Source organism: Stegostoma tigrinum, chromosome 4, assembly GCF_030684315.1.
Source record: "Stegostoma tigrinum isolate sSteTig4 chromosome 4, sSteTig4.hap1, whole genome shotgun sequence".
NCBI lineage: Eukaryota > Metazoa > Chordata > Chondrichthyes > Orectolobiformes > Stegostomatidae > Stegostoma > Stegostoma tigrinum.
The window spans coordinates 116393958-116419880 of record NC_081357.1 but is presented as its reverse complement, the minus strand read 5'-3'; the positions used below and the strand labels follow the sequence as shown (position 1 = coordinate 116419880).

At 41.6% G+C, this 25923-nt stretch overlaps 1 protein-coding gene across 1 annotated transcript in view; it reads left to right on the top strand.

Moving 5' to 3' along the window:
* Positions 1 to 798: 798 nt before the first annotated feature.
* LOC125452225 (protein disulfide-isomerase A6-like) overlaps positions 799 to 25923 on the top strand; it is a 70429-nt gene continuing 45304 nt past the window's right edge. The window contains exon 1 of the mRNA XM_059645707.1: positions 799 to 2167. Within this exon, the coding sequence (XP_059501690.1) occupies positions 2059 to 2167 (109 nt within the window). The 5' untranslated portion in view covers positions 799 to 2058. The remainder of the gene's footprint in view (positions 2168 to 25923) is intronic.

Below are 25923 nucleotides of genomic sequence, written 5' to 3'. Positions count from 1 at the left end.
ATGAGCTTGTACTAACCACCTTAAGTATTCATTCTCTCCACTCTCAACACCATGGACAAGATGCACTAGAGCAACTCACAGAGGTTGCTTCTGCAACAGCTCTCAAACCCTGAAGCTCTATTTTCTTCCAGCAGCATGGACCTCTGAGGTCTTTGCAAAGTGACGACTTCTGGAACTGAAAATCCATACATTTGCATGTCAAATGGCATGTGCAGACCATCCAAGAGAACAAACATTGTTTCTGAATCTCCTGTACACAATGACACATTGGAGATGCAAAAGATCCACTAAGTTGCACTCCAAGTCGCACACCATCCTGATTTGAAACTATATCGCCATTCCTTCATCATCACTGGATCAAAACCTGGGAACACACTACCTTGAAGTCTGTGAGATTAGCTTCAGCACAACAACTGCAGTGGTATAAGAACGTAGATCATCACCTTTTTCATGAGCAAGTAGAGATATGCAATAAATGTCTTCCTGTGATATCAATATCTTGTGAATGAATAGGTAAAATTAGTGTTATAAAACTACATGACTGTCATTAATGAGATAACAAGGTGTAGAGCTGGATGAACACAGCAGGACAAGCAGCAGAGGAGCAGGAAAGCTGACATTTCAGGCCTAGACCCTTCTTCACAAATGGGGGAGGGGTTCTGAAATAAATAGGGAGAGAGGGGGAGGTGGATAGAAGATGCATAAAGGAGAAGAAAGGTGGAGAGGAGACAGACAGGTCAAAGAGGTGGATATGGCACCAGTAAAGGTGAGTGTAGGTGGGGAGTCAGAGAGGGGATAGGTCAGTCCAGAGAGGATGGACAGGTCAATGGGGTGGGATGAGGCTAGTAGGTAGATGGGGGTAGGACTTGAGATGAGAGGAGGGGATAGGTGGGAGGCAGCCGCCTCAGTCATAATTGCAGACATGTAGTTTTAAAACACTAATTTTACCTATTCATTCACAGGACATTGATAGTCAGCAACATTTATTAAAGGAAAATCATAGTCTACTGAGTTTTTGATTAGGTGATGGAATTGATGAGGGTAATACGGTACTATTTTTCTTATACAAGATTGAAAGGAAGTTTGTTAGACGCTTTTAAAATCATTAAAGTTTAAAATACTTGTGGAGAAATTAATCCCTTTGGCAGTAGGATCACAAACCAAAGGATGGGATTTAAGGGATTGGCCAAAAGAAATAAAGTCAAATTGAGAATAAGCAATTTATGCAACAAGTGATTATGCTATTGAATGTGCTGTTTTAGATGATGATTGAGGCAGATTCAATCGAGCGCTTCAAAACAGACTTGAATAATTATCTGGATGGGAAAAAATGGAAAAGAGAATCTTTTTTCTTGCAGAGAGCCAGCGTAGACACAACGGGCAGAATTGTCTCGTTCTATGTTGATAACAATCCATGATGCTTGAAAGAACTGGCAGATACTGCAACTCTTATAAGACGAAAAACTGGTTAAAAATGAGAAAAAGTTGTCATTGTATACGTAATTAAAATGTTGCATAATTTATGAATGACTGGTGATGTTAAACCACTTGGTATCAGGAGTGACATTTATGAAAGTTTCTGATTACACAAGATGCGATGCATTTCAGTTACTGCCTGGATTTTTTTTATGGACATGAATCAATAAGAAATCTCAAGTTTTGGGCACCCGCAACCACGAAGAGAAAAAAATACGAACATGTCGGGAGTAAAACACCAAAATAGGAACTAGACGAGGAAGTTATTCCTTTGGCTTCGAATCCTCATATCTTCCACTCACTCTGCATTCAATACGATAATGTGTTTCTTTTTCACATCCATTGAAGAAAAAGTGTAGAACTGTTGTCACGCTTGCAAACGAGGGGTTATGAACGAGGACGCCTCAAACCATTTCCTCTGGAGCACGGGGGCTTCTTCGCCAGCAGCAACAGCGCCAGTTTCTTCGTCATCTTCGGATCGTCGCCTCGCGCGCCAGCAAAGCTCGCGCCGCCAAGGTCCGTTAGTGAAGGAGCCTCGCGCGCGGGCATGCGCACGCAACCACCCCCATTCCTAACCGCCTTATGCTAATAAACGGCAATTTGAATCGTCCAATTGCTCAGTGCGGCCGGTGCCCGGGTCAGCGGAGGGCGGCAGCCGTTTGCGTTGGCAGCATGAGGTCCGGCGGATTTGGTGAGTTGGCCCAGTGGGGTGCCGGGAGTCCCTGTAGTGTTCTCAACTCTGCAGATGTACAAGACAGAGTGAGATCTTTAAAATCAATCTGTTCGGACGCGTTGTGACGCCTGTGGGGCAATTGGGACTTGCGCAGGACTTGTAGCACCCATTCAATATTTACTGTCTCCTGACTTTTTTTATTTTTTTCTAAACAGCCTGTTGAGAGATGTAATTGCACACCTTTGGAGCAGTTGCGACTTGAACCTTATGATCCAAAGAATAGGGATGTGCCACATGAGGGCAAGCACCAGGAATCCCTTTGACCATTTCCTTTTTTCTCTCAACAACTGGCATCTTCTCCCAACTATTTAACTGTGTCCTCTTGCCCCGGCCCCAGTCCCCCATCACCAGAATAAATACCACCCAGCTTCTTTCACTTCAGATTAAAGTCACTGGACTCCAAATGTTAACTTTCCTTTTGCACTCCACGGATGCTGAGTTTCTCCAACACTATCTGCTACACAACAGAAACTCTCCACGGATATTTGTGCACATCACCTGGAGTGTAGAAAGTGCATTGCTAGGGCCCCTTCTTGACGGACCAAATGGTCTGTTCAACACTTAATTTCTGTGTTTCTCCTGGGCAGATAATGGAGCTCGCCATGGAGAGCAATTTGTCAATGACGAGCAGGGGGCCAAACTCAGGCTCCCTTGCAGTTGGTGTTGATGAATAAGTGGCCCTTGGATGCCCCCTGCCCAGGTTTCTCCCACTAATGTAATGGATCAAAAATTATAAATAAGAGCCTGAGTAGATTCCTGCAGGGCTCAGAGGCTGACAATGTGATTATTCCAATGTGGAAGTGAATCACTGTCTCTGCTGATCTCCTCACGGGTCAGGGTGGGAGGCAGGCAAAGGCTTAGTGGTATTATCACTGGACTCTTAATCCATAGACCCAAATAATTTTCTGGGGACCTAGGTTTGAATCCTGCCATGACAGGTGGTGGAATTTGAGTTCAATAAAAATATCTGGAATTAACAGTCTAATGATGACTGCAAACCCATTGTCAATTATCAGAAAACCCAACTGGTTCACTAATGTCCTTTAGGGAAGGAAACTGCCATCCTTACCTCATCTTGCCACCATGTGACTCCAGACCCACAGCAATGTGGTTCACTCTGAATTGCCCTCTGGGCAATTTAGGGATGGGCAATACATGCTGCCTAGCCAGCAATGCCCTCATCCTGTGAATGAATAAGGAAAAAAAAGGTAATTCTATGTCCTGGCATGTATTTAACGCCACAAGACTTTATTCTGGTGATCGGAACTACTGAATCTAAAAGTTTCATAACAGTGAATCATGTTTCAGCTTTATCTCAGAGAATCATCAGTAGCCAGGATTTGAAAAATATGGCTTACCAGTTGAAGTTTTTATTTTTCCTGCTGCTACTTTGAGGTATTTGAGGAACAGGAATTATTATAACCCCTTTCAACCTCTTCAGCATTTTATTATGATTAGCAGTCATCGGGGTGATAATGATTGCTATCTATGCCTAATTTTTCATGACGGCAGTTCATCTGTACAATCCTCTCACAACTTGAGTATTGTAGTCCACTTTTTCATTCTACCTCTCCTTTTGTTTCATTCCCCAGTTCCGAAATAATTTTATTTTCTAGTCTGAAGGAATGGCCAGCAAGATTAATCTCTTTTTTTCTTTGGTGTTGTTATTTTGCCTCTGTCTCCAGACATTTTCAACAGCCTTGTTAAGATGCCATCTAGTTTAGTTTCCAGTTACTTCATAAATGTCTTGAGTGTCAACACCATATATCAAACCTACAACTCCATACCATTTCTGAATATCTTAATCATTCTGTCCAATAATTTGTGCTTCCTAATTCTAGTCATCAAAGAAAAACTGATTTATATTGGTATAACATATCTTCCTCTGTTATTCCAATCCATTACCTTAAATATTTAATATCAATAACGTCCTGTAATCCTTTTTTATACCATATAGTTCCCATATAGTATTTTGGTTATTTTTGTTGGGAGACCAATTAGTGTTGCTTCATTTTCCAACTTGTTTAATAACTTCTGCCCAAATGATGGTACAACACACCTTTCTTTAGAAAAATGGAAAAATTGTACTACATGTTGAAACATTTAATAGTCTCCAATCACACCATAGAATTATGGTGGTAACAATAATCTAATGTAATAGCTTCAAGATCAAATTAACTTCTCAACTTTTTCACAAGTAACCTGGCTGACGCTGCTGCCAGGCATTTTGTTTGCACAGAAGACATCCATCTAGCAGCATATGATCAGTAATTCCGTCACCTAGTCGTTGATAACATACTATTTGGTAGACTCATAATTAAGGCCAGAGTATGTGAGATCTACTTAGATTTAGCAGAATGGATAGCAAGCTAGAGAACAGAAAACAGTCGTGTGGATAAAATCTGAGGTGAGTAATCAGTTACTCAAATGATATGAAATAGTTTTTCACATTATTTGGTTCTTGGCCTGTTGATGTTCACATTTAGCAAAATGATTTGGACTGAAGAAACAGAAATGCAATTTCAAACTTTATGGGTGACACCAACTAATGAAGTATAATTAATATAGAAATGGATGGTGATTTAAAATACAAGAAGACAGTAATGTATGTACATAATATATGTATGATTGGGAACTAGGCTTCAGTATAGATAACTGTGTTGATATATTTTGGGAGAGAGAATAGAGAGACCACAATCTTCTTCGAAAGCAGGTGCTTAAATGGATAAAGAGTTGTGGAGGGGATCATAGGCCTCTCTATCTATTAAAGTCAATTGGTTATATATATTGAAGGGCACCATTTGACGAATTGACCTACTGTTATTATTCTGAATTCTATTACTAGCCATCTAGTCAACAGCACTGACCATCTCCTATGATCTGAAAGTAAAAAAATACAAAACAGTCAAAAGAGAGATCGGGAATGATGATGAGATTTAGTTATCAAAACAAAAGCTAATAATGGAGTTAATTTCCAGAAGGACAGAGTTGAGAAGTAGATTAGGTATGTTAAACTAGCACTTAACATCTTGGTTAACTGCATGGAAGTCCTCTGAACAGCCTGGTGAAAATATAAATAAAGTTTACACAGATTATACCAGAACCTAATCTTGAAAGATTGAACCAGCAGTTTTTTTTCTAGAAATTAGAAAGTGGAGGATGACGATTAAAATAATGAAAGGTTTGAGAGATTTGATATGGTGCAGATGTTCCCACTTGTGAATACTAGGTACCATAATTGTAAAATAGAAATCAATTCAGGAAATTTGGGAGAAAACTTTCCTCAGAAAGCAAGAAGAATGTAAAACTTCTTTTATATTTTTGTTCGCCCATAAAATGGTGAACAAAGCTGACAAAGCCAGCATTCATTATCTATTCCTAAATACCTTTGGGAAAGCAGTGAGCTACCTTCTTGAACCATTACAATCTATGTATTGAGTGTCTCCCACAGTGCTGTTAGGTAGCAAATTTCAGGGGTTTGAGCCAATGATAATGAAGGAACAATGATATACTTGGAAGTCAGGACGCTGTTTGATTTGGAGGGCAACTTCCTGATGGTGTTGTTCCAATGCATCTGTTGCTCTTTGCTTTTTGGGTGGCAAAGGTCATGAGTTGATAACATGTTGTTGAATTTTGTCTTGTAGATGGGCTGACTCAGCAGCATGTGGTTTTCCAGCGGTGGGGGTGTGAACATTTAAGGTGGTGGAAGGTGTGCTGATCAAGTAGTTTGCTTTGTACTGGATGGTGTTGAGCTTCTTGAATGTTGGTAGGGGTGTATTCATTCAGGTGAATAACGATTATGCCAGCAAAATTCTCAATCGTGCCCCGTAAGCTAGAAAAATTCTGGGAAGGTGGAAGATAGGTATTCACTTATTTCATAATACCCAGCCTCTAACTTGCTCATAACTATAGTATTTATTTTGGTAGCTCAGTTACATTTCTGATCAATGGTAGCCCCTATGATGGTGGTACAAGATCAATTATGGCAATGCTATTAAGTGTCAAGAGGAAGTCATTAGACTCTATCTTGTTTGAGATTGACACCAAGATGAAGTTCAACAATATATTTGGGCTATCTCTGAGATCTCCTATTTCCATCTATGATCTGGTATGATTTCACCATAGTTGTCCATTGTTGAAACCTCCATCTACATCATTTTTGCCTCTAGACATGAATGTTCCAACTGGACTCTGACATTCTACCCTTTGTAAAGTTGAGCTCTCCTGCCCATGACTTAACTCACATCAAACTTCGTTCACTTATCACTCCTGTTCATACTGACCTAGATTAGCTCTCATTCTAGAAATAAATTGATTTTAATGTTTTCATTCTTGTTTTCAAATCCTTCTTAGGTCTCATTCCTCCCTATATTTATAATATATTCTCATCCCACACCTCTTCAGGATATGTGTGTTCATCATATTGTGGCTCTTCATAATCCTCAATTTAATTATTCCAGTATTGGATGCTAGACATCTAAGCACCGGAATGTCTTTCCTACTGCACCTTACCTCTTTTCTGCTCTTAAAACCCTTTCTTTGATCAAGTTTAAGGTCATTTTACCTGATATCTGTGTTTGTATCTTGTCTTTTTAATGCACCATATTCCTGGAAGCACATTGGGAAGCATTATAAACAGTAAAGGAGCTAGCGAGTTTTGAGAAGATTTGTAGCTCAGGTTGAGGTTCTGGATGTAAGTTTGCTTGCTGAGCTGGAAGGTTCGTTTTCAGACGTTTCGTCACCATTCTAGGTAACGTCATCAGTGAGCCTCTGGTGAAGCGCTGGTGTTATGTCCCGCTTCCTAGAATTCCTAGAAGCATGGCATTCCAACCGGAACTCCATCAACAAACACATTGATTTGGAGCCCATCTACCACCCTCTGAGAAAAAGAACAGGAAATGACATCACCAACACAAGAAATGACATCACCAACCCAAGGAAACCTAAATACAGAAATAGAAAGCGGGACATAACACCAGTGCTTCACCGGATGCTCACTGATGATGTTACCTAGAATGGTGATGAAACGTCTGAAAACGAACCTTCCAGTTCAGCGAGCAAACTTACATCCAGTAAAGGAGCTGTGTAACTTATTACCATTGCCTGACACATGAGGCATTAATGTCATTTATAAGCCCAAACCTGAATTTCTTGCCGCATGTATGTGTGGAATGCTTCATTATCTGAGAAATTGTGCATAGAAATGAACAAAATCCAATCAGCTAACATTCCCACTTCTGACATTATAATGGAGGGAAAGTTATTGATGAAATCGGACTAGGTGGTTGAACCTATGGATCTGCCCTGAGGAATTCCTTCAATGGTATTCCAGGCTGAGGTGATTGGCCTTCATTAACCACAACCATCATGATTTCTCCTGGTATTACTCCAACTATGGTGAGCTTTCCCATTTCTTCCAATGATCAAATTTATTTGCACTCTTTCGCGTGTTTGAGGCTATTTCTTTATGTCAAAGCCAATCATTCACATCTCGTAGAATTCAGCTGTTTAATCCATACATACAGCAAGACAGTAATTAACCTGGAGTCAAAATTAGCGTTGATCAACAAGATTCTCAGCTGATGGAATTGTTGATAATCATTGCATAGCTGTCTTATTCATATTTGATCTGGTGGCGTGGGAGTTTGTAGAGTCCAGAATCAATGTTGAAAACTTCTGAGGGGACACCCTGTCAATTGTTTCCCAGTGTCACCAGCTCAGCTAGCTGGGTCTCCGTCTTATCAACACATTAGCACATCCAAAGGAATGACGACAGAGGCATCAGGAATGTTGGTTGAAAAGTATGATGCTGTGAACATATTTCTGTCACGTTGTTGCTTCACTAGTGGATGGAATAGTTCTTCAAATTTGACATAAGATTTTGTAGTGTTGACTAGGAAGATTTTGTCTTTGTGTCAGGTGGATGGACCAATGGTGGGAGATCTGTCCAGTTTTGTCTGTATGTCTGTAAAGTTTTCACTCCTTCAGAGGGCATTTGACCGTGATCTATGTGTGTGCCTCAAGTCACAGACTGATGAGGATGGTGAAATTTCTCTCCTAAAGGGCATTACATTATCAGATTAGATGGCGTTTAGTGCAGTTTCTAACATTAACCCTTTCAGTGCTGTGATCTTGTACAAGAGAACAGTACCAATTTGCACTTTTAATGTGATGAAATATCTGAAGGTACTTCCCAAAAACAAACTTTTGGCACTGATTCTCAGTAGGGTACACTTAGGTGATTTTGGTAAATGCTTCAGAAGCTCAGTTCAGTGTCAGATAGGACAATTTAACTTCAAGACAATGAGAAGGGAGAGAATTGGAGCTGGTAGGTGGGAGCAATGCTTATGGGGAGCACTGAAGTCAGTGGGGAGCAATGCTTATGGGGAGGACTGAAGTCAGTCAATTGTCTTGTAATATTCTGCAACAAGAATTGTACGTAATTGTCTTACCAGATTAGTGTCAGCAGAGGGACAGATGCTGAGTAATCTGGTGCGAGGGCACCTGTAACCACCATGAAATATATATTTTCCTTTAATCAGCAAAATTCACCCTAGAACAGATATTGTGCAGTTTAAGACAAGCTGAAATAGAAATGGGATATTTGCATCCATTTTCCTAATTCAGCCAATTACTGTACCTACAGATTTGAATGGGCAAAGGGAGCACTCTAGTGGTGTAACTGAAACATTCACTATACATGAACGTTTTAAGTTTTGAAACAATTTAAGGGGATTGTTTTAATCAGGGACATTCTGAAGGATTTGAAAAGCCTTAACATTTCTCCAATTTAAGCTTTTAGGAGGAAAATAATTCATTTGTGTAGCGATGCTTGTACATACTTAATGTTAATTGCTTCAAAGCAGGCAAAGCATAGTTAACTATCTGAAGAGCAGAATAAATGCAATTCAATAAATAAGAAACATTCTAAGGGACATACCCATTATCCTTGTTGAACTAAAAAGTAAAAATTGGTGCCAGAGTCAAAGAGGAGACATAATTTTGCAACGATAGGTGGCACGTCAGAAGATTGGACAGAATATTAAAAAAAAAATTATCAAAGAGACTTAATAAGGAGAAAAAAATTAAAGTTTGAGAGAAAGTTGGTCAAAAATATAAAGAAGAGGAACAGTTTCTTCAGATATTTTTTTAAAAAGTGATGATCCTATAGAAGATGATTCTGGGGAATTAGCAATGAAAGATATAGAGCTGGCCAATGAATTGAACAGATATATTGCACTAGTTTCACTAAAGGGAACTTAAGTGGTTTTCATAAGTAGCTGGATGTCAGAAGTTGAAAGGGAGGAACTGAAGAAAATTGCAATTAGTAGAGATGTAAGACTGAGTAAGTTGAGTATATAAATACATTCTTGACCTGAGCACCATCCAGGCTTGGGCTGACCAGGGGCAAATAACATAGATGCCACACAGGTGGCAAACAATGACTATCTCCAAGAGGAGAGAATCTGACCATTGTCTCTTGAAATTTGGAGGTGATTAACATCGCTGAATCTCCAACTGTCAAGAACATAGGGGCTACTATTAACCAGACACTCAACTGCGCCAGCCATATAAATATGATCACAAACAAAAACAGAAATTGCTGGAAAATCTCAGCAGGTCTAGCAGCACCTGTGGAAAGAAATCAGAGTTAACATTTCAGGTCGAGTGACCCTTCTTCAGAACTGATGGTAGCTAGGAAAAGGTTGTTTTTCATGCAGACAGTCGGGTGGGAGGAGGTAATGAGTAAACAGGAGGAAGAGATAGAGCCAAAAGAGAGAGAAGAACAGTTTGACAGACAAAAACATAGATAACGGTCAACCGAGGAGAATGATGGGGACTATGATTGGTTAACAGTGGGTCATCTGCAATAATAGACCATGTAATAACAAGACCTGGTGTCTGGGGGTTGGGATAAGGAATGGGAAAAGATACCTCTAGCCCTAAAATTGTTGAACTTGATTTGAGTCCAAAAGGCTGTAGAATTCCCAAGCAGAAAAGGAGATGCTGTTCTTCAGCTTGCACTGAGCTTCTCTGGAGTACTGCAGCAAGCCTGTGACAGAGATGTTGGCCAGGGAACAAGGTAGTGTTATGAAGTGGCAGGCAACTGGAAGCTCAGGATCTTTCTTTGCAGACAGAATTCAGGGATTCCTCAAAGCAGTCACCCCAGTCTATGCTTTGTTTCCCCAATGGAGAGGAGACCACATTGTGAGCAGTGAATGTAGTAGACTAGACTGAGTGAAGGTTTCACCTGGAAGGTGTGTTTGGTCCCTTGGATACTGAGGAGGGAGGAAGTAATTGGGGAGATGTTACATCTGTGGTTGCAGTATAAGGTGCTGTGAGACTGGGTGGGCTGGTGGAAGTGATAAGGAGTTGACCAGGGTGCACCAGAAGGAACAGTCATTCTAGAAGGCTGACAAAGGAAGGGAGGAGAAAGTGTCTGGTGCTGACATCCTGTTGGAGTTGGCAGAAATGGTGACGAATGATCCTCTGGATGTGGAAGCAGGTGGGATGATAGCTGAGGGAAGAGAGGGGTTGAGGGCTAAAGTGTGAGAGTTGGGTCAGATCCATCTGAGGGCTCTGTCAACTATGGCGCTGGGGAATCCTTGGTTGAGGAAGAAGGTTGACATTGTGGAGGCCTATTTGTTGAAGTTGGCATCATTAGAATAGATGTAACGGAGACAGAGGAACTAGGAGAATGGAATAGAGTCTTTACAGGAAGCATAAATATGATGGCTACAAGAGCAGATCAGAAACTAGGAATCCTGCAGTGAATAACTCAGCTTCTGACTCTTCAAAGCCCGTCCACCATCTACAAGCTTGCGTCAGGAGTATGATGGAATACTCATTACTTGCCTAGAAGAATGCAGCTCCATCAACACTCGAGATTCAATACCAGCCAGGAAAATCAAGCCTCTTTGATTGGCACCATATTTACAAATACGCAAACCCCCAAAGCACAGTAGCAGCAGTGTATATAATATTCAAGGTGCATTGTAGAACTTCACCTGAACTCCTTAGATAGTACCTTGCAAACCCAAACTAATACAGTCTAGAACAACAAGAGCAGCAGATACATGGAACACCATGATCTGCAAGCTCCTCTAAAAGTCTAATGATGATCTACAAAAATTGTTTATTCCTGTCTGGTGTAAAATTGCAAAAGAGAACGGTGGGCAAACCATGGCTGAGGAAGGCTGTTAGTCATAGCTTTAGATGCAAAAAAGAGACATACTAATTGGCAATCAAGAACAGTAGACCTGAAGATTGGGGAAAGTTTTTGTAGTCGGCAACGGAAGATCAAGGGATTGATTAAGAAGGGGAAAATAGTGTGAGAGTAAGCTTGCAGGAACATAAGATCTGATGGTAAAAGTTTCTACAGATATGTGAAGAGAAAAAGATTGGTGAAAACTATTGTAGATCTCTTGCACTCAGGAATCAGCGGTGGGGGGAGGGAGTTTATAATAGGGAACAATGAAATGGCTGACAAAACAATAAATTCATACTTTGCTTATGTCTTCATAATGGAGAACCTGAATAAAGTGCCAGAAATTATGGGAAACACAGGGTTTAGTAGAGAAATGGTGTTGGAGAAACTGGTGGAATTAAAGGCTGATAAATTCCAAGAGACTGATAATCTACATCCCAGAGTACTTAAGGAAGTGGCCCTAGAGGTAGTGGTGTGCATTGGTGGTCAGTATCCAGGATTTTTTAGATTCTGGAACAGTTCCTACAGATTGGAAGGTCGCTAACGTACCCCTGCATTTACAAAGGCAGCTGGCAAGAAAACTGGAAATTGCAGATCAGTGAATCTGAAGTCATTAATGGGGAAGATGCTTGACTTCATTATCTAGGATTTTATAGCAAAGTACTTAGAAAAAAATGATAGAATCATACACAGTCAGCATGATTTACAAAATGGAAATCATAATTGACAAATCTACTGGAATTCTTTGAGGATGCAACTAGTAAAGTTGAACAGGGGGAATCAGCAGATGTGCTTAATTGAGAACAAAAAGAGATGTTTGAAAAGCTAAGAAGGTCTGGCAGCATCTGTGAAGAAAAACCAGAGTTAATGTTTCGGGTCCAGTGACCCTTCCTCAGAACTGCTTGCTGGGAAAATGTCGGTTTATATGCAGAAAATAGAATGGAGGATGGGGTAGGGAGTAAATGATAGGATAGAGCCCGAAGAGAGAGGAGAGCAGTTGGATAGACAAAGGAGTTGATAACGATCTATCTAGGAGGGTGAATAGTTGTTAATGGGGATGGTTAGTGACTAACAATGTGTAATGTGTAATGGCAGGCTGTGATAACAAAGCCTGGTCTGTGGGGTAGATGGTTAGGACATGGGAGAGTTGAGGCCCTAAAGTTATTGAAGTTGAAATTGAGTCTGGAGGGATACAGGGTCCCTAAGTGGAAAATGAGGAGTTGTTTTTCCAGCTTGTGTTGAGCTTTACTCGAATACTGCAACAAGCCAGATACAGAGATGTTGGCCAGGGGTCAGTGTGGTGTGTTAAAATGGCAGGCACCCGAAGCTCAGGGTCTTTTCTGAGAGCAGAACATAGACATACTGCGAAGCAGTCACCCAGTCTGTGCTTTGTTTCCCCAGTGTAGAGGAGACTACATTGTGAGCAGCGATTGTGGTAGACTAGATTCTATGAAGTGCAGGCGAAGTGTTGCTTCGCCTGGAAGGTATGTTTGGGCCCTTGGATACTGTGGAGGGAGGAAGTAAATGGGCAGGGGGTGCACATTTTCCAGTTGCAGGGAATGGTGTTGTGGGGTGGGGGGATGTTATTGGGGTTGGGGGAAGAATGGACCAGGGTGTCTCAAAGGGAATGGTCCCTGCAGAAGGCGGACAAGGGAAGGGAAGGGAGAATGTGTCTGGCGGTGGCTTCTTGCTGGAGATGGCATTGGATGATCTTCTGGATGTGGATGCTGGTGGGATGGTAGGTAAGGACAAGGGGAACCCCATCGCTGTTGCGGGAGGGAAGAGTAAGGGTGAGGGCAGAAGTGGAAGCGATGGGTCAGACCTGGTTGAGGGTCTAAACTCTCCCATGCACTAGCCCCCACCCCACACACTAGGCCTTGTTATTACATTGCTGACCATTACCCACTACTCATTGTTAGTCATTAACAATTATTCACCCTCCTAGCCCGATTGTTACCAATTCTTTTGTCTATCCAACTGCTCTTCTCTCTCTTTGGTCTCTCTCCTATTGTTTACTCCCTACCCCATCTCTTTCAATATTTTCTGCATATAAACTGACGTTTTCCAAGCTACCATCAGTTTTGAGGAAGGGTCACTGGACCTGAAACTTTAACTGCGATTATTTTTTTCTTCACAAATGCTGCCAGACCTGCTAAGCTTTACCAGCAACTTCTGTTTTTGTTCCTGATTTACTGCATCCATGGTTCTTTTGGTAGTTTATTTTGACTTTTGATAAAATCCTACATAAGAGGTTAATGTGTAAATCAAAGCGTATGGGTTTGGGGTAGTATATTGAGATGGATAGAATGTTGGTTAGCAGAGAGGAAACAAAGAGTAGGAATAAATTATTTTTCTGAATGCAGAGAGTGACTAATGGGATACTGTAGGGATCAGTACTAGGACCACAATTATTCACAATATATGTTAATGATTTAGACAAAGAAACTAAATACAATATCTCAAAATTTTCAGACAACACAAAAATACGGTGGAAAGGTGAAGAGCATGCAGAGATGTTGCAGTGTGATTTGGACAGCAGTAGAAGTGAGTAAATGCATGGCAGGTGCAATACGATGTGGATAAGTGGGAGCTATCGACTTTGTTAGCAAAAATAGTAAGGCAGCTGATTATTTAAATGGGAATAAATTGAGAGAAGACCTGAGTGTCTTTGTGTACCACTCACTGAAAGGAAAGGTGCAAGTCTAGTAGGCAGTAAGAAAGGCAATCTTTATGTTGAACTTCATTGTGAGAGGATTCAAGTGCAGGAACAAAGGTATCTTGCTACAATTATACAGGTGAATTCACACCTGCAATATTGTGTGCAGTTTTGGCCTCTTTATCTTGCTATAGAGTGAAGTTTACCAAGTTGATTCCTGGATGGCAGGATTGACATGTGATGAGAGATTGAGTTGTGTTTACTGGAGCTTAGAAGAATGAGGAGGGGGCATTTCATAGAAACCTATAAAACTCTTAAAAAAAATAGACAGGTTAGATGCAAGAAAGATGCTCATGATGGTGTGGTTGTCTAGAACCAAAGGTCTTAGTTTAAGGATAAGGGATGACCTTTTGGGACAGAGATGACAGGCAGTTTTTTTTCGCCCAGAAAGTGGTGAACCCATGGAATTCCCTACCACAGAATATGGTTGAGGCCTAAATAGTGTTTTCTTGAAGAAGTTAGATATAGCTGTTGTTGCTACAGGGATCAAAAGGAATGGAAGGAGGGCAGGATTAGGGTATTGAACTCAGTGATTATCAATGATTGTATTGAATGAAGGAGTAGGCTCAAGGGACTGAATGGCCTACTCCTGCTCCTATCATTGTCTATGTTTCTAAGTTACTTATCATCCCGACTTGGAACTTTATCACTGTCCTATCACTCGCTGGGTCAGAATCCTGGAACTCCCTCTCCAACTGTTCTGTGCAAGTACCTACACCAAATGGACTGTCACAGTTAAGAAGATCACCACCTTCTGAGGGTCCAGTTAGGGATGGACAATAAATGCTGGCCTATCAAGGAAGCCACCATCTCCTGAATGAATTAAGAAGAACTAAGAAATCTTCACGACTTGCATGCCTTTATAGCTTGAAGAAAGTTAGAGTAATAGGATTAGTGTGACAATCAACAAAAGACATATTGGGTAAGAAAAAAATGAGGACCAGAGAAAAAGAGGACAGAAATCAGAGGCAGGTTTGTTCACATGATGCATTAGTTGAAATATTATGAGAGATAAGGAAGGACTGGTGTCCTGATTCAAGAGGGATCTCTGGCCCAAATCATTAGGTCATAAATGACACAGTCAAGGTGCGCCTTTTTATTGTCGCAGCTTTACTGATAACCTGAGCAATTGAAAAAAAAGTAATTTCAGGAGTTACAAAACCAAAACATGACTAAGTCTGGACTTTGAGTCTGTACCATACATTTAAATGGACAATGAGATGATTGATGTTATTCAATGAGTGTATTAATGAAATTTAATCATTTTCTATATTTAAAAGAAAGCAAGTCTGAATAGGGAGAAGGGGCAGGGTTTTCATGTTTAAGGCAGGAGTCATGATTCAGGAAATTTCTTGGCTGGGCTTTTGCCTCAGGCAGGATTTTCATCAGAGAGACGTGGGATAGAATAAGAGATGAGCCTGCTGTGGCAGCATAGAGATGTAAACTAAGTGCAGGCAGGCCATTTCTTACATGGATTTGATGAAATCGTTGCCCCCAGTACTGTTTTTGTGCTATAAGAATTTAAAGGTTTGCACTGAAAGAATGAAGTACTTTTGGAAGTGCTGGTTGCACTTCAAACTGCGAGTTAAGAAAATATAAGTATTACTATCTTTACTGACCACTTGTGCCATGTATAAGTTATAATTGGCTCAACATGAAGGAACCCACAGTCAACTCCCAACCCATTTCTGGCTCCCTGAGTTCCTGCTCTGCTGCCTCAATAAATGTTCTAAGTGACTGCTGCCTGGCCTGTGTATCTGCATTTCAGTATATTTTTGTATTTCATTTGCATTTGCAGTAGGCCACAACACCGTAATGCAACTGAGTACAACAGCCCAACTTGGGAGTTCTTCCCAATAGTAAGCCCTCAACTGAATCCTAACATGGTACATTTGTTCTTATCACAATGCAGAGGAGGGGGCAACCATTGAACATTCTTTGTCAACTCCGAACACCTCATCATTTCAGTGCAAGTACCTCCTTCAAAGAGTACCTCCTCCAAGAACCTTGCTATACAACATCAACACATGCCATGCTTTCATTCATGCACTGACAGTGAATCCATCAATCCTACAAATAGTAAACCTATCATTGGGATTCAGACTACAAACTACTAGCCCTTGTTTCATTTTTATCATGTCAAGCTGCTGATACACCCTGCCTGTAAATAGAGTCAGTGACCCATGTGTTTAATATACTCCAATGTCAAAATGTCATAGCAGTCCAGCAGCCAGGAGAGCTGCTCAGTTCCATGATTCTCTGACTATGATTTGGAATTACTGGTAAACGTAGTGAACAAAAAAAGGAACATCTTTTACCTTGGTGAGAAAGCTGAGGTGGTGAACACTTCTAGGGAACATTGCTGAACATGAATGCAGTGTCAAAAGAGGTTTCATCACTATTGCACTCTGGAAAGATTAGTAGGACACTCAGTTGTTCATTATATCCACCCGCGCACACTGCAGCTAGAGAACACAGGGAGAATATAGTTACTTTTAAATTTGGAAGAGTTTGTGCCCAGTGGTTTAGTGTCCAATACATAGGGGTTCCCCCACTGATGTGTAAATGATGTCTCAAACTACAAATAGGACCACCTTTCTCTGCCTTTCCATAATCCTTCCCTATTGCCCTTGCAGGAGAAGTAGGCATGCAAGACCTGTGAGATGGCAAAGTCTAATTTAGGTTGAGAGACAAAGAACATAACCAAGATCCCACTGCAAGAATGAATTGTTAACTGATTTCCCATTCCATGTTGCTAGATGAGAAGCTGATGGGAGCATGATGCCTGTGAGTGGGAGGAGGTGGGTGATGCAAAGAGTCCGTTGAAATTCTAGTCTGACAGCACACTTAGTAGTGTGGATACCCCCATCATTGTGGAAATTGCAGAATCTGTATACCTGCCTTTCATGATTTTTTTTGTACCTTACACAGGACCTAGTGGTGTATGATCATCCCTGTGACCCACAAAATCCCTCCAGCATCAACAGAATGAAGTCATGGTCAAGAATGCAGCATCACATCAAACTAGTACACCAGGCACTGACACCTGTTGGTGACTCCCAGCTTATTTATTGGAGTCTGTGACATTGCATGAGGAGCACAGCACAAATGTGTAGAAACAGACATTTGAGGCATACATGTGAAGACAGTCTCCCTAGATGGAGAGACAGCAATCCCAGTAACACTCCACCACTTTCATTAATCGAGGGATCGAGTTCAAGAGCTGTGAAGTTACGCTCCAGCTATTAAAAAAGCCTGGTTCAGCCACATCTGGAGTTTTGTGTCCAGTTCCGGTCACCTCATTGCAGGAAAGATGTGGAAGTATTGCAAAAGGTGCAGAGGAGATTTACCAGGATTTTGCCTGGAATGGAGGGAAGGTCTTATGAGGAAAGGTTGAGAGAGCTAGGGCTTTTCTGTTTAGAACGACAAAGGAGAGGTGACTTGATAGAGGTGTACAAAATGATCAGAGGTATAGGTAGAGTGGACAGCAGAGACTTTTTCCAAGGGTGGAGGTAGCTGTTACAAGGGAGCATAGTTTTAAAGTGAGTGGAGGTAGATACAGGGGAGACGTCAGACGTTCTTTACTCAGAGAGTGGTAGGGGCGTGGAATGCATTGCCGGAGAGGGTAGTGGAATCGGCCTCATTAAGGGCATTTAAGCAGCAACTGGATAGGCATATGGATGATAGTATAAGGTAGGGGTGAAGGTTAGATATACCTTAGGTTTAGGGTAAAAGTTCAGTACAACATTGTGAGCCAAAGGGCCTGTACTATGCTCTACTGTTTTATGTTCTATGTTCCACCAAGCAGTGGGAAAGGCCTCAGGAGTCACTTTATGGAGCTCAGTTCTTGGAGTAATAAAAACAGATGTGTGGGCATCATTCATAAATCTCTCATAGTGCATGATCTAATGATATTTAATGGGAAGATTCTGTAGAGTAACTGAGCTTAGCCATGTTTTGGGACTTTGAGTGCAAGATCTCCTCCCTTGAAAACATGGTCAGCCTCATCGAGTGACCCATGGCACCAGCAGTGCGTGCGTCATGTTCTGTACATGGTGCAGGATCTGCAGACCCTGAACAGGTCTCATGCACAGGTGCTCCAAGTATGGCAGTAGGAATGCCACTTGTACCCCAGCAGCAGACTGCTTCAAGCCAGTGAGAAACCTGACCAAAAGCCAAGGATGCTTAAGACCATAAGACATAGGAGTGGAAGTAAGGCCATTCGGCTCATCAAGTCCACTCCGCCATTTAAATCATGGCTGATGGGCATTTCAACTCCACTTCCCTGCACTCTCCCCGTAGCCCTTGATTCCTTCTGAGATCAAGAATTTGTCGATCTCTGCCTTGAAGGCATCCAACGTCCCGGCCTCCACTGCACTCTGTGGCAATGAATTCCACAAGCCCACCATTCCCTGGCTGAAGAAATGTCATCTCATTTCAGATTTAAATTTACCCCCTCTAATTTTAAGGCTGTGCCCACTTGTCCTAGTCTCCCCGCGTAACGGAAACAACTTCCTAGCATCCACCCCTTCTAAACCATATGTTACTTTGTAAGTTTCTATTAGATCTCCCCTCAACCTTCTAAACTCTAATGAGTACAATCCCAGGATCCTTAGCCGTTCATTATACGTTAAACCTACCATTCCAGGGATCATCCGTGTGAATCTCCGCTGGACACGCTCCAGGGCTAGTATGTCCTTCCTGAGGTGTGGGGCCCAAAATTGGACACAGTATTCTAAATGGGGCTTAACTAGAGCTTTATAAAGCCTCAAAAGCACATCGCTGCTTTTATATTCCAACCCTCTTGAGATAAATGACAACATTACATTCGCTTTCTTAATTACGGACTCTATCTGCAAGTTAACCTTTAGAGAATCCTGGACCAACACTCCCAGATCCCTTTATACTTCTTCTTTACGAATTTTCTCCCCATTTAGAAAATAGTCCATGCCTGTATTCTTTTTTCCAAAGTGCAAAACCTCACATTTACTCACATTGAATTTCATCAGCAATTTCCTGGACCACCCCTAAACTGTCTAAATCTTTCTGCAGCTTCCCCACTTCCTCAGTACTACCTGCCTGTCCACCTATCTTTGTATCATCGGCAAACTTCACCAGAATTCCCCCAGTCCCTTCATCCAGATCATTAATATATAAGGTGAACAGCTGCGGCCCCAACACTGAACCGTGCGGGACACCACTCATCACCGGTTGCCATACCAAAAAAGAGCCTTTTATCCCAACTCCCTGCCTTCTGTCAGACAGCCAATCCTCAATCCAAGCCAGTAGCTCACCTCGAACACCATGGACCCTCACCTTGCTCAGCAGCCTCCCATGAGGCACCGTATCAAAGGCCTTTTGGAAGTCTAGATAGATAACATCTACTGGGTTTCCCTTGTCTAACATACTTGTTACCTCTTCAAAGAATTCTAACAGGTTTGTTAGGCACGACCTCCCCTTTCTAAATCCATGCTGACTTGTTCTAATCTGACCCTGCACTTCCAGGAATTTAGAAATCTCATCCTTGACAATGGATTCTAGAATTTTACCAACTACCAAGGTTAGGCTAATCGGCCTTTAATTTTCCATCTTTTGCCTTGATCCTTTCTTAAACAAGGGGTTTACAACAGCAATTTTCCAATCATCTGGGACTTTCCCTGACTCCAGTGACTTTTGAAAGATCACGACCAAAGCCTCCGCTATTTCCTCAGCCAACCTCCCTCAGAACTCAGAGCTTAAGAGAATGATGAGCATTCAACAAAGCTGGTGTGACTGTCATCATCCTCAGCTTATCTGATAAGAGAAAGAATCATATGGTTCAGATCTCAGTAACAACAGCTTTCATTTAGATACAAGCAGTATAGGAACTCCAAGAGGTCTCTGCATGACAAAGCTGACTGCCTCAGACCACACAGTACCCAAGCTATAGACATGAGCAGTCCACCTCCTCCACCTTCAAGGCAACAATAGGAGCATTTCCAAGAGTGTTCATGTTTGCAAGGCACATTTGGCCAGTGTGATTTCTTATCTGTATGCAGATAACCCTCTTTGAACGTTGTGCTTTGAGCATCATTTTGCTTGGATATGTTTAGGGCCTGGTTCCTCATGTTAGGTTAGTATTTTTGATTTATGTCATACATTAATACATCATCCTATGTCCCTGTCATCTGAAGTTGGGACCTGATCTTAATTTACCAATTATGAGAAGGCCAACAGTCATAGACAGGCTCAGCTCAATTTCTGGCTATTGTAATTTCTGTTGGTTTTAGGGTGGAAGTAATACAGGGCAATTCACTTAAGACCCAAGAATTAAAATGGCCCAGATTTCATGCAGAAAAGTCACAAGGATGCTCGACTAGCCTCATGGTATGTTCATGTGAGCTATTTCTGGTATAACAATTAAAATGAGTATTTTGAAGCCAGAGGAGTCAGCTGGGGAATACCATGGACATGTTGTAGAAATTAAGTTACACCAACATTCATACAATTTATATAAAGAATGATTGAATAGCTTTGGTTCAGATCTGCTCCCCTAGTAACAAATTCAGTACTGCTGTAAGGTTTTAAAATTGTGGGATTTGGATTGAAACATTTGTATTCATTTGGTATCTGTTGAATTTCTGTTATATTCAGTAATTTATTTTTCAAGTCATTTCACTTAGGGATGCACGGTGCTGCACGTGTACAGTACAATATTTCTCTGGGCAAAAAAATGTCTGATGGAGCTTAACTCTGGCTCCAACATAGGTTCCCAAAAAAATAAATGATTCACTTAAAGTCTCGGCATGAGAACTAACAAGGTTAACTGAGAACTACCTGGAGTCTGTAAATAATTTATTTTATCCATGATTTAAAGTAACTGTTTATTTTGTTTAGTATCTCTTCACAGATCAATGTCAAGACTATTCACTGTATGCAGGTATCTAATTGGTACTCGCCAGTGCCAATGGAGACTGCAGCCATAATGGACATTCATGTGGTAATAGAATTCTGAATGGGTGTTGGCATCCTTCTAAAGGATTCATGCTGATGTACTGCCAGCTTTGTTTTTAATGGTGAACCACTCAGAGACTTTCAGCTGACATCAATGTCCAGCTAGTGTGTGACTGCAGAAAGAACTTTACATTAACATGTATATATTTTCCAGATATTGATGCCAGCATGCATCCTTCTCCTAGTTCCAAGGCCTGACAAATGTCTTCTTTGAGTTGCTTAGCCACGTTACTCCTTTGTGTTATCATAGAATCCCTACAGTGCAGAAAAACACCATTTGGCAAGTCTGCACTGACTCTGAATATAAACTGACGTTTTCCCAGCCACCATCAGTTCTGAGGAAGGGTCACCAGACACGAAACATTAACTTTGTTTTCACTTCCACAGGTGCCTGTAACCCTGTATTCATCATGGCTAACCTACATAACCTGCACATCCCTAGATGCTGTGGGGAAATTTAGCATGGCCAATCCACTTAACCTGCACATCGTTGGACTGTGGGAGGAGACCGGAGTACCTAACAGAACCCAGGCGGACCCAGGGAGAACGTACAAATTAACCACATTCAAGGCTGGAATCGCAATCGGGTCCCTGGCACTGTGAGGCAGCAGTGCTAACCACTGAGCCACTGTGCCATTTGCTCCTTATTCTTTGATTTTGTGTCTTCACTACATTGTGGTCTTCAATCGCTATAATTTGCTGTGCCAAGCTGTGCATCATGCAGCATGGGAGACACCCTGTCCCCACCGTGTGTTATATGAGGCTCTCCATCAGAGTGGTCAAGGCATCAAAACCTCATCTTGGGCCTGAGTTCTGGCCATTGACAGTCCTGACCATTGATTAATTTGATTTATTATTGTCATATGTACCCGAGTACAATGAAAAGTTTTGTCTTCCAAGCTGTACAGGCAGATCAAAGCAAATGAGGACATTCAGATCATAGGGTGCTTAGACATAGCAAGACATACAAAGTAAAAACTAAAAGAACTGTTGATGCTATAAATCAGGGACAAAAACAAAGTAGCTGGAAAAGCTCAGCAGGTCTGGCAGCACCTGTGGAAGTGAAAACGAAGTTAATGTTTCATGTCTGGTGACCCTTCCTCAAAACTGATGGTGGCTGGGAAAACGTCAGTTTATATTCAGAAAATAGAGAGGTGGGTGGGGTAGGGAGTAAACGATAGGATAGAGCCCAAAGAGAGAGAAAGACAGTTGGACAGACAAAGGAGTTGCTCACTTTCCCAGCCTGATCATTAGCAACTCCTTTGTCTGTCCAACTGTCTTTCTCTCTCTTTGGGCTCTATCCTATCGTTTACTCCCTACCCCACCCACCTCCCTATTTTCCCAACCACCATCAGTTCAGAGGAAGGGTCACCAGACCCAAAACGTTAAGACATACAAGATAACAGCTGCATAGGAGGTGCACAAAGCAAGATCAACACTAGATTTGAAATTAGAGAGTCCCATTCAGCATTCTAATAAAAGTAAGGAAGAAGTTGTTCTTGAACCTTTTGGTGTGTGTGTTCACGCTTCTCACTTCTTCTTTTCTGCCTGACAGTAGAAGTTGGAAGAGAATATTACCGGGCTGGGAGGGGTCTTTGATGATATTGGCAGCATTTCTACAGCAATGCAAAGTGTAAATGGAGTCCGTGGATGGGAGTTTGGCTTCTGTGATGGCCTGAGCTATGCACACAATTTTCTGTAGTTTCTTACCATCCTGGGCAGAGCAGTTGTTGTACCAAGCTGTTATGCACCTGCCTAGAATGCTTTCTATGGTGCATCTATAAAAGTTGCTGAGGGTTCTTATGGACATGGCCGTGGTATCTAGATAGCGCTCATGATAGCGGCTTTGGGTTCTGTTTGTAAATCTCACAGGGGTGTAGGGAACCACCAACTTAATGAGTAGCCTTGATGTCTGGAATCCATATACTCGGAGGTTGGGGTGGAAGAGCTGTGGCAGGCTTGACTTTCTTAATAGAAGAGTGTGGTGGCAACACTATGGAAAACATATAGATGTGAAGTTCTTTCTGTGATCACACACCAACTGTACATTGATGAATGATAGGCCTTCCTGTTCATGAATCTGTCAGGCCTGTCGTTTCTTAAGAGCAACATGGATGCAGTTCAGCATCACCTTGGAAATTCTGGCTTTTGTGGAAAAGCCCATGACATGCTGCTCTTGGGAAGCCACCTCCATTGGGAAGCTTGTAAAGTCAGCCATACTTGGGAAGAGGGAAATTGTGACAACATAGATGCAGCAGTGATCCACCGCGTGAGAGATAACATAGACCAGAAGAACCCTGAGGTGAGCCCATAGATATGGAATTGAGTGTCACTATCACCTTTTGTGTCACTGGCAAAACCCATTAATGACTAATTTGTGTTAAGAAATCATCATTAAAGAGCATCTAGTGCTCCAGCTCCTCAGGTAGTGACAATCTGCTCCTGCTGTGGTGCTCACATATTTCAAGGTAGGTAAGCATGTTGAGGTAGATTCTGTGCTATGAGTAATCATGTGTCTTCCTCCTTGGTTTCTGACTTCTGTCCTCTTGTTGTCCAGGACCTGTTTTCTCATGCTGAGCTACACTACTGTGCTATTCCAATGGCATATAGGTGCAATGAAACTATAGCTATTTTCAATGGCAACTTTATTCCTAGAGATAGTTTGCACAATTGTGCCTGAATGGCCTTATGCTCTATTAGTTTAGCCTTATACACTTTACTAGCCCAAATTGCCACAGGTGTCAGCCCAGCCACTTCCATCCTCCTGTATGCAACTTGAGCACTTTCCCAGAATCTTTCAACTCACTTTCATGCAAAGGTCTGCTTAATTGCACACCTTCCAGAAATGCTCCAACCTTTAGAACGACTTCCCATGCCATTTATGACAGTGTGATTTAAACAGCCTTCTGACTATGTTGCACCATATGAAAATCTGAATTGCAAGTTCAGCACTTGGGTTGATGGTTCGGACATTTCTCACACTGCACGCAGGCTCCTAAGACTACTCCTGCACTGATGAAAATGGTTGACATTTGAAATGGAGGGGCTGGGAGAATTTGGAATCTGTACTGAGACAACATTTTGATCAAGAGAGGGAGGAGGAATTGCCGATGCTGGAGTCTGAGATAACAAGATGTAGAGCTGGATGAACACAGCAGGCCAGGCAGCATTAGAAGAGCAGGAAAGCTGATGTTTTGGGTCTAGACCCTTCTTCAGAAAAGATTTTGATCAAAATGTAGAAGGTTTCAACGGACACTTCGAGGGTAGGCTATGGGTTCAGATCAGGAAGTTCAGCCATTTACTACCAAAACTACAAACAGCATAACAAAGCTGTAAATTATTCCATATACTACTGCCACAATTCTGGAAAATATCACGTCTTAATAGTCTTGAATGAAGTTTAATCATGGCCTCCAAAACCGGTCAATGTCAAATCGTTGTCGAATCATCCTCATGTTAAACCCTAACAATATAGAATTGTTACACAGAATGAAATTATTTGGTCTTGTGTCCATACCACCTTTCCAGAAGAGTAAATCGCTCAGTCCCACTCATCCGTCTTTTCTCTGTAGCCCTGTAAATCTCGTTTGTTCTCATATACTTGTGCTATCCACTTTTGAAAGCCGCAATTGAATCCACCTCCACTGCACTCTGACACAGTGCACTCCAGATCCTAATCACTCACTGTGTAAAAGTCTTTGTGGCTTCATTTGTCATTCACCTTGAATCGCTGCACTCTGGTTCTCCTATCTTTATCCAATGGGAACAGCTTCCTATTCATTGTGCCCAGACCCCTGCTGAACATTTTAGCTATTTGCCTACATATTTATTCGCCTGTTTACTACTAATGTCTGGCTGTTTGTAGTATACTTGCAACAATGTACCAGAAGATTCTTGGAAAATAATGTCTGAGTGAATTATAAGAAAATACTTTGTGTAAAGATGTAGAGGAAAAGAGATGTTGACAAGGAGGCCCTGTTCCTTAAACCATAGCTTTTGGTGAGCATACTGCTACAGTTGCTGGCATTTTCACCATTCATTAACTAGTCTTAGCTGAGGCCAAGTACTGCAATGGATTTTCCTCAGCCCTGCTTTCATGCATGTTCATGGGGATTAATCAAGAATACCTCTGAGACCCCTGACTGAAAGAATTATTAGGAAGGAAAACTACCTCTGCCACTTTTACAGAGGGCATCTACCATTCCCTTTTTTTCTTCCACCACCAGTATATTGCCATATTTTAGAATGTGTAGTAATGCAAAATCCAGGCCAAGAATTCTACGGAGCCTCAGGTCTATTACTGTTGCTGTTTGGCTGATCCCTCCTTTCCAGATCAGAGCCGAGCAAATTTAGACACTTACTACTTTACAGGAATAGTAGGGGCTGTGCGTAAATAGGTGGCAGTAGTGGAAATTGCAAGTATGATATAATCATGTCATTATCACCTTTTTTAAAGAACAGCACACTTTATACTATGAAACAGAACTTGTTGGCAAAATTCATCAGGTCTTGCAGCATCTCTGGGAAGAAAGCAGAGATGATGTTTCAAATCCGGTAACATTTTAGATTCTGCCACACAATACAATTATTAATAATAAAGTCTTAAATGGGATGAAGGTCTAAAAATAATTAGGGAAAAAGAATAGAAAAATACACAACTTTTCCATGGGTAATAGCCACTTCCTATGAATAGCCATTTCTCTTTATAGTCAGTCTGCTACATGTATGGGATGTATGGCACAGAACCAGGCCATTCTGCCTATCCAGATTATGCTGGTGTTTGTGCTTCAACCATGC